The 12,698-nt window shown below is 44.5% G+C and overlaps 1 protein-coding gene across 1 annotated transcript; it reads left to right on the top strand.

Moving 5' to 3' along the window:
- Positions 1-1,578: 1,578 nt before the first annotated feature.
- Positions 1,579-8,903, top strand: LOC124139804 (estradiol 17-beta-dehydrogenase 11-like). Its single transcript, XM_046507135.2, has 6 exons — positions 1,579-1,924; positions 2,650-2,889; positions 3,649-3,755; positions 5,312-5,449; positions 6,842-6,958; positions 8,236-8,903. Exons 1-6 carry the CDS (start codon positions 1,712-1,714, stop codon positions 8,318-8,320), a joined length of 900 nt encoding a protein of 299 aa, XP_046363091.2. The 5' UTR covers positions 1,579-1,711; the 3' UTR covers positions 8,321-8,903.
- Positions 8,904-12,698: the final 3,795 nt, after the last annotated feature.

Raw genomic sequence — 12,698 nt, forward strand, 5'->3', positions numbered from 1 at the left:
GCAACCAACGTGTCGTACACCCTACTCCCTCGCAACCAACGTGTCGTACACCCTACTCCCTCGCAACCAACGTGTCGTACACCCTACTCCCTCGCCACGTGTCGTACATCCTACTCCCTCGCCACGTGTCATACATCCTACTCCCTCGCAACCAACGTGTCGTACACCAAACTCCCTCGCCACGTGTCTCATTCCCTACTCCCTCGCCACGTGTCATACATCCTACTCCCTCGCCACGTGTCTCACACCCTACTCCCACGCCACCTGAACACCCGTGAAGAGCCGGGGTAGAATAGGTCTACGGCAACCCATACTTGCCGTAATAGGCGACTATGCTTGTCGTAAGAGGCGACTAACGGGATCGGGTGGTCAGGCTCGCTGACTTGGTTGATGCATGTCATCGTATCCCAATTGCGTGGATCGATGCTCATGATGTCAATCACTGGATTGTCTGGTCCAGACTTATTTACAGACCGCCGACATATAGCTGGAATATTGCTGAGTTCGGCGTTAAACAACAAAACAACCAACCAACGTGTACACCCTACTCTTCTGCCACGTGTACACCCTACTCCCTCGCCACGTGTCTCACACCCTACTCCCTCGCCACGTGTACATCCCATTCCCTCGCCACGTGTACACCCTACTCCCTCGTCACGTGTCTCACACCCTACTCCCTCGCCACGTGTCATACACCCTATTCCCTCGCCACGTGTCTCACACCCTAATCCCTCGCCACGTGTCTCACACCCTACTCCCACGTCACGTGTCATACATCCTACTCCCTCGCCACGTGTCTCACACCCTACTCCCACGTCACGTGTCATACATCCTACTCCCTCGCAACGTGTCTCACACCCTACTCCCATGTCACATGTCTCACACCCTACTCCCTCGCAACGTGTCATACACCCTACTCCCTCGCCACGTGTACACCCTACTCCCATGTCACGTGTCTCACACCCTACTCCCTCGCCGCGTGTCATACACCCTACTCCCTCGCCACGTGTCTCACACCCTACTCCCTCGCCACGTGTCTCACACCCTACACCCTCGCCACGTGTCTCACACCCTACTCCCTCGCCACGTGTACACCCTACTTCCATGTCACGTGTCTCACACCCTGTTCCCTCGCCGCGTGTCATACACCCTACTCCCTCGCCACGTGTCTCACACCCTACTCCCTCGCCACGTGTACACCCTACTCCCTCGCCACGTGGCTCACACCCCGTTCCCTTTTCATACTTGCATACCCTGCTCTCTCTGATCCGCTGTCTCGCTGTGCCACGCCCCCCTGACCTCACCAACTGACACACATAGCCCACGAAGCATATTGTTTAACCTGTATTGCATGTTGCTTTAATTAAAATAATATTGTGTTGTTTCAATTAAGAAGAACCCCCAATGACATATGATATTGATTGTTTTAATTATAATTATATGTTGCTGACCTGATATTTAAGGAGCGTTTCCCGTCAAGTCATATGAGATTGTAATAGTCTGACCCATGCGTGTGCAACCAAATCAGATATTTCGAAAAAATGCAATAACTGTAGACTCAGTTGGAACACTTCAGACATAACTTGATGAACACGGAGAGATAATACAGGGAGATACGCCCGTTCATCAGTTGAGTCAGCATAGGCTTCAGAGACAAATCTGCCCGCATCGTTCTACCGTTGAACCTTGCAAAACAGCGATTGCCAGCAGAATGAAAGTGTCAGTGGCTGAAGTTTTGTCTCTTTTGCTGAAAGTAATCATCTGCTACCTGGATTCTCTGTATCGCGTGGCTGTCCCGCATCCCAGACAGGATGTCCGCGGAAAGAAAGTTCTGATCACCGGCGCAGGCCACGGAATAGGCCGGGAACTGTCATTGGAGTTTGCCCGGCTCGGAGCGTCGCTTATACTCTGGGATATAAACAAGGTAAGATCACGGCTGTGACACTGAGATAGCGTTTACTACATGACGTACAATATGCAAAGGAATAACTAGATAACCTTAGCGGAGCGAAGAGATTTTGTAGCATACCTACCTATTGATGCGAGTTCCAAAACATAGGGGCGGTCGGGTACCCTAGTGGTTAAAGCGGTCGCTCGTCACGCCGAAGACCCGGGTTCGATTCCCGACATGGGTACAATGTGTGAAGCCCATTTCTGGTGTCCCCCGCCGTGATATTGCTGGAATATAGCTAAAAGCGGCGTAAAACTATACTCAATCACTCACTACTATTGATAGTAATACATAAACATATTCTCATGATATTGTCGGAATCTTTCTATTGGATTAGAAAGGGTTTTGTCGCTTTATTTAAAAAAAAAAATGTGAACTACACACGATTATTGTTTACCTATTGGGTGCTAAAATACACACTTTGGTTTATAACGGAAATAATATCTATGTAAATAATGTATAGAAACAATAAAGAAGAGTGCGCAATAAAACACCGGGTGGACGATGTGGTAGATGCGTGCACTAGCCTTCTTTAAGTGACACGGCAAACACCAAGTACAGCATTGGCTAAACATGTGCCATCTTAGCGCTAAGGTGATCGTAGCTACCATACCTTAACATAGACTTACGACAGTCATAGTGCTAGGGTTGTTTTGTACAACGACACCCAGGGAACCATCTGATGTTTTTACTTCAAGGAGAACAATGAAGACACAGCAGATGAAGTCCGTCGTGTTGGTGCCACAGTCTATTCATATGTCTGTGATGTCACCTCCACCGATGACGTCCACGACACCGCCGACCGTGTGAGGAGAGAGGTGGGTAACGTGGACATCTTAGTCAACAACGCCGGCATCCTGTATGGTGGGCCGGTACTTGATATGCAGGAGAAGCACATCCGTCGCACGTTTGAAGTGAACACCTTGGCTCATTTCTGGGTAAGCATTAAACATGTACCAATATAAGGTTCCTGGCTTAGATTATTGCACTTTTTAACTTATATAGCGACGTGCATGCACGTGTGTATATGTGTGTGTGGCTGCTAGTGCTGGTCCGGACTGATGCCGATTTATAGTACTAGCCCACTGAGATACCATGCCGCAGTTTAACATGAATACCCCACTCAGACACAGTATACTGACTCCGAGGATAATAATAATAATTGAAACCAATTGTGATAATTCATATTTGATTTCATTCAATTTCATGTCAACAGTTCATACTGTTTATTATGAAATCTTGCACCTACAAAGATAGTACTTGTTGTTACCTTACCTGGCGCTTGGCATTTTTGGAATAAAGCAAGGACTGACTGGATCGTGTACTGTGTCTGAGTGGGGTATCCATGTTAAACTACAGAAGGTATCTCAGTGGGGAATCCATGTCAAACTGCGGCATGGTATCTCATTGGGCTAGCACTATAAAACCGGCATCAGCACTGACAAGTACAAACACACGCACACACGCACGCGCACACACACACGCACACACACACACACACACACACATGCACATCGCTATAGAAGTGCACTGATCTTGAACGCCATCTTTTACTCCACCTCACCTCACCTCACCTCACCTCACCTCACCTCACCTCACCTCACCTCACCAATTCCCCGTATCAGCGTATTTTTATTTTGCAAGTACAATGCTGCTGTGTTTCTCCCGAGCTGACATGAGAGTGTTTGTGTTGGTAGACAGTTCGCGAGTTCCTGCCCGCCATGCTGGAGGCTGACAGCGGCATCATCGTCAACATCTCGTCCGGCACCGCCAAGACGGGGACAGCCTTCCTCGTTGACTACAGGTGAGAGGACTAACTTAAAATAATAAAGAAGCGTTTGAAAAGACGAGTTGGGGTAACAGCCATTATTTGGCCAACCGATTTAAAACTATTGAAACATTGTCTGACATGTTCCCTCTTCCCGAGGCAAGGGAGTTAACTAACTTTAAAAGTCCAGTTTCCATGGCTAGGGCTTTAACTAACTTTAAGAGTCCAGTTTTCACCCTTGCCCAACTAGGCTGGAATTTCTGGGTTCGATCGTAGCGCCGCCAGTGGCGATTACGAGTTATGCCCTTCTATGTCCCTCCTACAGACCAATCAGATTCCATCTCTCATATGACTTGCGTTTGCTTCAAACAAAATGGCGGCACCCGGTCAAGACGATCTGATCGATAATTAAGACATTTATTGTAATAAAATGGGTCTTACCTCGCGAAGTGCATCAAATCACTTAAGAACCTACGTTAAAAACATAAAAAGATTTGGAAAATATCTTTCGGGGCCCATTTGACGGCACACGTGCTCGGCAAATTGTGCAATCGACCGAAATCTGCACGGAAGTTGCCATGTTGTTTATGAACCGAATGTCAATTTCGTTTCGCGATTTTGATTGGACTATGCATAAACTCGTTAGTCCAGCCAAAATATAACACCATAATTAACGCCTAGCTCGGCACGGGTGGAAACTGGACTTTTGCAGTCAGTTAACTCCCTTGGTGGAAACTGGACTTTTATAGTCAGTTAACTCCCTTGCTTCGGGAAGATGGACATGTTCAAAAGAAAAGTATTCTTTTTCCTTTTTTACACTGCAGACTGCAGACATGATAAAATACACAAATACAGCAAAAATGATTGAAAAAACTGATTTTTCTATAACATAGTACTGTCTTTACCGACATCATCTTGTGTCAACGACTTGCTCTGGTTTAAATATTAGAATAATGATTAAGTTAAGTCTCAAGGTTTGTTTACGCTGTCCCTAGCTGTGTCTGGAAATGTAGTCCAAAACATACAAGTGTTTAAACGAACAAATTCAAATATTGATTGTAATGTACACGTCATGACTTTTAAAATTTATAAGGCTTTTGCGGGTTTCTTAAAGCTTACGAATCCAGTGTGCCAAAAAGGACCCCTTTTCATGTCACATAACTCATGTTCTATCGTTTTGATGTTCGTATCGTAAATATACTTTTTTTTGTGTCCGAATAGAATTTAAGCTCTGAATATTTGTGTGTGCAGAAAAGTAGACGCCTCCTTGACTCTCCCCCCCCCCCCCCCCCATCTTGCGTACCCCCACCCACACACACACACACGCACACACACACACACACACACACTATTCCATTTCCCAAATACCCATACCACCGCTATATCCCCTCTGGATCCGCCAAAGAAGTCTCAGTTTATGTGGTTATAAAGAGAAGATTCCACATGGCTTGATTTGGAAACAGCTCCTTCTAGTCCGGGTAGAATAGGTTAAGACAATTTGTGTGTAACCATCACATTCATGAACTGTTCAGTAATTCTTACAAAACCATGAAATGTTGTTTGTCCACTAAGCTCTGGACGCTTCATTCCAGCGCGTCCAAGTTTGCAGTGTTCGGCTTCACCGAGGCCCTGGGGGAGGAGATTGACAGACTGGGGAAGCCGGGAGTACAAGCCACCGTGGTCTGTCCCGGCTTCGTGGACACAGGACTTTGTAAATACCCAAAGGACAGGTGCGTGTAATCCCTGCTAGATACATATACAATAAACCCATGTAGATCTGGGTTAGAATTGTTCAAGAACCCAGGCGCCTATGCTTTTCGTAAGAGGCGACCAATGGGATCGGGTGGTCAGGCTCGCTGACTTGGTCGATGCTCATAATGTCAAACACTGTATTGTCTCGTCCAGAATATTTACCGATCGCCGTCATATAGCTGGAATATTGCCGAGTGCGGCGTTAAACAACAAACAAAAAACAAACAACCCAAACACATAAAATATTTTCTTCCAAGGCGCCCTACTGCCCAGATAAACCAAAGCGCCGCAATTGACTTTGCAGAGTTGTGTCAATGTAACCCAGGATCCACTGGTCGTGAGTTCGAATCCTGAATCCTTAAGTTTCGTCCTGATTATAATCCTTGGTCAGTTGCTACCGTACCTGTACAAGTTGGTTTGAGCAAAGTGGTAAATGATTTCAATCTGTATCTTCTGAAGTATTGTTCATCACCTATTCCCAGTGTGTATGAGGACCACTAGGTCTTGCATGGAAACCTATATTGAAAGTGTGTTACAGCGCTTTGTGTTGCTCGCCCACATAGAAGCTACTTTTTTTTGTAGTCTCACAGTTTAATGTTATGACAGTTGATTCGGTGTTTCATATGATAGAAGCGAACGTAAAATATATTTTGACTCTGAACTACACTGGTTGATTGAATTAAATTGGCTGAGCGAGTGAGTGAGTTGGGTTTAACGCCGCTTTTAACAGTATTCCCGTTATATCACGGCGTGTCAGCTTAATGTGGGAGGAAAGCCCGAAGTGATGCGGGTCTCAGACGTTTACCACTTCGGTGAAACCCACGAGCACGGGTATGGTGCTGACAAACCTAGAAACATAATTGGGGCGAACCGGTCTTCCAACCCACAATGATAGGTTTCTGGCGTGCCCAAGAGACGCAACTCTGCACAGCGAATCGCGGCACCTTAGAGGACTGGGCCACTCGTTCCCCTCGCATTGAATTAAAACTCCAACTCATTTATACAATCTGTAAAAATCCAAACTAACTTCTAATGTGAAAAACCCTCCTCTTTTTTGCTGTCATCTAATCTGTGACAACTGATTTGTCAGATTTGGACCAATAACATAATGAAGGTCGCCATAAGTGTTTTTGTTTAACACTGTCTATGATTCTATAATTGCTTAAAGTGAGAGAACAGCTCAAACGTGATGCAGTTCAGACCTTTACAACCACGAACGAGAATTGGTTCTGACATGTAAAGGTTTTAACGTGCCGATAGATCCTGGCGCGTCTAAGGGGCGCAACTCTGCACAGCCGAATGTAGGCATCACTGAGCCATCCGTGCCCCCTCTCCGTGACCAACCCTGCTGACTGATTACTCCCCTCCAGGTTCAACCCTCTCCTGACCCCGAAGGAAACTGCCCTGGCGACTATTGACGGGGCGCTTCGCGGGCAGAAAGTCGTGTACGTGCCCCGGAGAATCGGATTCCTGGTCAGACTGGGGGCGTGAGTATTAATTCGGATGAAGACGACTCTCGCCTATGTAATCACCGAGAACATAGGAAAACTTATGAATGGAGGATAAATAAGTTTAATAAGAAGTAGATAAGAAACAATTATATTGATGTCTATATTGGGTGGAGATTCAAATGACGTATCTACTTGTAAAACTGGGTTCTCCGAACTATAATGACATAACGCAAGTGGAGTCGTCAATACAATGCGCGGTGTTGAAAGACAATCCCACTTAGAATATCATAAGAGGCTTTAGTATAGTTGCATAGTCTGTGATGGGTGTATTCGGTCATGTTGTGTTCGGACTAGTGACTTTGGAGTTTCCTTGATTCCACAGCAGACGAGGAAGGGTTCTTTTGAAGAAAGAAAAGTACTACTATTTTAAAGAAATGTTTTCATAGACAAATTGTTAATCTATCCTCTGATCTGTCTGTGACGTTTCATTGTCAACTGCTGTGAGTTGTGTCATCTGTCTGTGACGTGTATATTGTCTATTGATCTGTCTGTGACGTTTTATTGTCTAATGCTGTGAGCGGTGTCATCTGTCTGTGACGTGTATATTGTCTATTGATCTGTCTGTGACTTGTAAATAGTCTACTTATATGAGTGGTATCATCTGTCTGTTACGTGTATATTGTCTATTGACCTGTCCGTGACGTGTATAATGTCTATTGACCTTTCTGTGACGTGTATATCGTCTATTGATCTGTCTGTGACGTTTAATTGTCTACTGCTGTGAGCGGTGTCATCTGTCTGTGACGTGTATATTGTCTATTGATCTGTCTGTGACTTGTAAATAGTCTACTTATATGAGTGGTATCATCTGTCTGTTACGTGTATATCGTCTATTGATATGTCTGTTACGTGTATATTGTCTGTTGACTTGCGTGTTGTCATCTGTCCGTGACGTGTATAATGTCAATTGATCTGTCTGTGACGTATATATTGTCTACTGATATGAGTGGTATCATCTGTCTGTGACTAGCATATTGTCTACAGACTTGTGTGTCGTCATCTGTCTGTGACGTGTATATTGCCTACAGATATGTGTGTCATCTGTCCGTGACGTGTATATTGTCTTCTGATATGTGTGTCGTCATCTGTCTGTGACGTGTATATTGTCTACTGATATGTGTGTCGTCATCTGTCTGTGACGTGTATATTGTCTACTGATATGTGTGTCGTCATCTGTCTGTTACGTTCAAGTTGTATTACGTCTACACATCTGTTTGAACATGTCCATGATGCTCGCTGCTGTGTTGTTGTAGGCTCATGCCGGAGACGTTGAAGCCGCTGCTGAAGCAGTTCTGTCACATCGGAATTGATCCCCAGTATGACGTCAAACAAGACTGAATACGCTGTAGGGCGGACCAGTGACCAGTGCTAGGCTGTAGCATACAGAAGCCTTATCAGTGAACTCACCTTCAAACTGATTCACCCACAGGTCTACTGTGACTAGTGTTTCGAATTAAGTATTACTTATTTTTATTATTTTGTTAATGGAAATTTTTTTTTTTATCTTTGTGAAAAAAGCTTTCTTGTGATGTCCACAAAGTCCGACTTCACCACCCACGTAGATCTCCAGTAGGTCAGACATGACATAAATGACGTCCAGTTGCTGTGAGGAGGGAGTATTATAGTATCTATATATATATATCTATATATTATATCTATATCAGGGCGGCCTGTACCACGTCAACTCTACCCCAATAAACCGTTGTGGACCACAGGCAGGCTTGTGTCGTGCATAGAAGAAGTCAAGAAGCATGCCGTAGAAACAACACTCTACGCCGGATACTAGTCTGTTCCATATACTCCTAACAGGAAGACAATACTGGAGTACTGTGGATCTTGTCTGTCCCATAATTCAGCTGGGTGAATGCCAACCAGTTGACTTTGCAGGTCGTAATAAAGGGAGATAACTGGGTGTGACCTATCACGAGTTCAGTTTTTCTGTACCGTACATGCACTGAGAAACCTATTCACCTTGTTGCTATCGGAAGTTGTTGGTTTTCTTGTATATTAATAAGCATCTCTTTAAACCTCTCTTCAACCTGTTCAGGCTGCCACAAGCTGTTCAGTTGATCAAGATAAAGTAAAACAAGTTCAACAAGTTGAACAATATTCCAGCTACATCACGCGAAGTAAGAGGGATGCCGAAGTTAACGTAGGTCCTTGTAGAATGATAATCAGAACGAGTCTGGTTTTCTCGTCAAGCGGTGAGATGAGTGTGGGTGTGGCTGCCTGTGCTAGTCCGGACTAATGGCGGTTTTAAAGTGCTAGCTCAGCGAGATATCATGCCGCTGTTTAAACATGAATAATTCACTCAGAGCCTACCAGTCCTTGTTTCATCCCCTAATGACGAGCCCCAGCCGAGGATGTGACTGTTCGGTTTGTTGTAGCGCCATGGTCTAATGTCACAACACTGTTACAATTTAATGTCGCATCGGCAATATGTCAGCTCTGTATAACCTCTGCATCGTCTGGAAGGTGGGGGTGGGTGTGGCAACATGCAGCTACCGTGGGTTCGAATCTCAGACGCGCCTTAAACTGGCCTATGATCCGTTGTCTGTCAGCTCCATGCCCATGCTCGAGTGTTTCCGGTTAAAGTGGTACACGCCTAAGACCTGTATGACCTTTGGTTTTCCCCGAAAACGCACAAATTGTGAGAATTATGTTATAATGTCCAACGAATCTCGCTTAGACAAATCACATGAAAATTACATGAAATATTAGTTATTTCACAAATTTTCTTGTTCTTCATTAAAATATGTATTATTTTCATTATTATTTTCATACAAGTAGGCATGTCATCGTATCCCAATTGCGTGGATCGATGCTCATGATATCAATCACTGGATTGTCTGGTTCAGACTCGATTATTTACAGATCGCCTCCTATAGCTGGATATTGCTGAGTGCGGCGTTAAACAACGAACCAACCAACCAAATCATACAAGAAGTTACGCTTTGGAACCTGTTCTCGTAACATGAAAGGGCAGACTCAGAATTTTAAAAAGGAGGGGCTCAAAATATCAAAATCCCCTCAGATAATTTTACTGCCTACAACATAGTACAATATAGTACATTTGGTTTTCAAAAGGGGAGGTTCAGACGATGCGCCTATGATATGGGATTTTCCGATAGTAAGATGTAGTTGAACGACTGGGTCACTTGTCCGGCCCATCGTGGGGTGACCATGATGACCACGGGGTAACCTCAGGTAGCACACGTGTCCCTGCCAGCGTGACGTCACACACGCGCGCTCTCGCGGGTTATCTCAATACGGAATAATACTCACATTTGATAAGTCGCCAGTGTATCCCACAGGAAGATACAGGTAGAAGGGGTGTTAATCGGGAAACGTTCACATATTTCTCGAGATAAGGGTGTTATATAGATAGAGGAGATTCGAGAAGTATCTTGTGAGTATCATAAATGCTCTCGACTATTTCGGGATTCAAGATAAGTGGGGTTTTCCTGCGATCGTCAACCTTTAGTAGGTCACGTGGCAAAATGACATATTTATATTATATCTCGACCCTCTGGTATACCGTCCACTGTATATCAATCATACCTATATCGAAACCTATCCAAGCCGAGAAGCTGAGAAGTGATATTATTGTACCGTCGACCTGACGAATACTGATGAGACCATGTACAGGTTCTGTCGCGTGCTTTCTAAAACGTTCACAGTTACTATGTAGCACAACACGCTCCTTAACCTCACAATGTTGAAAAGCACGCTGAAATTGGAGCACTTGGGTTGATTGAACTCAGTGGATCACGTTGACACACACTGACCTGGCGGAGACGTGAGGTTAAGGAAATTAGCACTGGTTGACTGAAAGCCATAATGTTGGCGGATTTTCTGCCAAATGGCTCTCACTGATGTTGAATTCTTGATGATTGTGTTGCGGCTGATCACGTTGCAAAAGTTGCATATTTGACCCAACATTAGATCAAGATGTACATTTTTCTGGGCTGCTGTTTTGCGTCTGGCTTCGGGTATAGCTTCGCCATCGTCTTGTAGGCCCCTATTTGGATGGGTAGTTGTTTTCTTCTCCCACGAAAAACCATCAGTCAATAATGGAGCAAAATTGACATCAAGTGAAAGAATATATACCAGATTTTGAAAGTTTTCAAAAGATGTGATTGTCTCATTTTTTTGTTAATTGTCATTGTTTGGGAGCGCGAGGAGTAGCCATGATTACAGTCAATGCTAAAGAAACGTTTGGGTACCAAGTTGAATGATTTTCACTGAACAGGAACGGTGTTTTTCACAGGTAGCGGATTCAAGTTACGACCTACTTGAAAGTGTTTCGTCGATCGTTTCACGGCCAGTGAAAATGCCTTGTCAGAAGGTAAACTGGCTTATTGTGTGTATTCTTACTTGGAGGTAGTTAGGGGTTAAATCCTTCTGTGTGTCGAAGGCATTTTGGGTGGATTAACCGCTGCCACCACGCCAATATATCAAAAACCCGACTCTCCAATTCACACGAGTTTACTCAGATGGGAGACAAACTGGGATTACAGTAGAAACGAAATGCGAATTACGCGAAAAGAATACAAACGAAATGCGATTCAAATACGATAAAGAAAAAATAGAAAATAAACATAGTGGCGCAGAGTTGTTAACTGTTGCCTCGTCACAGGGGAGGTGAGGAAATATAGCTGTTAAACTGTTGGCACGTCAGAGAGGAGGCATCTTTCCGAGGCAAGGGCGTTAATTGACTATAAATGTCCAGTTTCCATCCTTGCCGAACTAGGCTGGAGTTCCAGAGTTACATTTTGGCTGGGCTAACGAGTCTATGCAATCAAAATCCCGTGACGAACTAGACCTCCGGTTCGTAAACAACATGGATTTCAAAGTGCAGAGTTCCGTCGACTCCAGGATTTGCAAAACATGTTTACCGCCAAATGGGTGTCAACAGATATTTTGCAAATCTTTTCATGTTTTAAATCAAGTTTCTCGAGTGATCGGATGCACTTCGCTAGATAAGACCCGTTTTATTACAGCATAGATCTTGATTATCGATCAGATCGTCTTGAAGGGCGCCGCCATTTTGTCTGAAGCAAATGCAAATGATACGAGAGGTGGAATCTGATTGGTCAGTTGGAGGGAACATAGAAGGGATATAACTCGTAAGAGCCACTGGTGGCGCTACGATCGAGCTCAGAAATTCCGGCCTAGTTCGGCAAGGGTGGAAACTGAACTTTCAAAGTCAGTTAACGCCTTTTGTTTCGGGAAGATAGAGGTGAGTGAGTGAGTGAGTATGGTTTTACGCCGCTTTTAGCAATACACCATCAATATCACGGCGGGGGATACCAGAAATGGGCTTCACACATTGAGAGGGGAGGTTATATACATGTAGATGTTAAACTGTTGACTCGTCATAGGGGAGGTGGGGAAATTTAGATGTTAAAACGGTTGTTCGTGAAAGAGATGTTTGGAGAATATAGATGTTAAACTGTTGGGTTTTCATAGGGACAGTGGGGCTCTTCACATGGGTGGTGGGGAAATATAGTTGTTATAACGTAGTTTGGGTTTAAACAACTATATAATAAACGTTATACAACGTTATACCAACTATATTTCCCCACCACTCCGGTGTCGAGCCAACGGTTTAACATCAATATAACCCCACCTCACCTTTGACTATGCAACGTTATAACAACTATATTTCCCCACCACTCCTGTGACGAGCCAACGGTTAAACATTGATATTACC

Source organism: Haliotis rufescens, unplaced genomic scaffold (genome assembly GCF_023055435.1).
Source record: "Haliotis rufescens isolate VD_foot unplaced genomic scaffold, xgHalRufe1.0.p SCAF_1, whole genome shotgun sequence".
NCBI lineage: Eukaryota > Metazoa > Mollusca > Gastropoda > Lepetellida > Haliotidae > Haliotis > Haliotis rufescens.

What these genes read in the sequence shown, in the direction of transcription:
- LOC124139804 (XM_046507135.2), top strand. Translation starts at nt 1,712, where the DNA reads ATGAAAGTGTCAGTGGCTGAAGTTTTGTCTCTTTTGCTGAAAGTAATC. An exon ending in ACACCTTGGCTCATTTCTGG is followed by an intron (nt 2,890 to 3,648) that starts GTAAGCATTAAA and finishes TTGTGTTGGTAG; the next exon opens with ACAGTTCGCGAGTTCCTGCC. An exon ending in TGTAAATACCCAAAGGACAG is followed by an intron (nt 5,450 to 6,841) that starts GTGCGTGTAATC and finishes ACTCCCCTCCAG; the next exon opens with GTTCAACCCTCTCCTGACCC.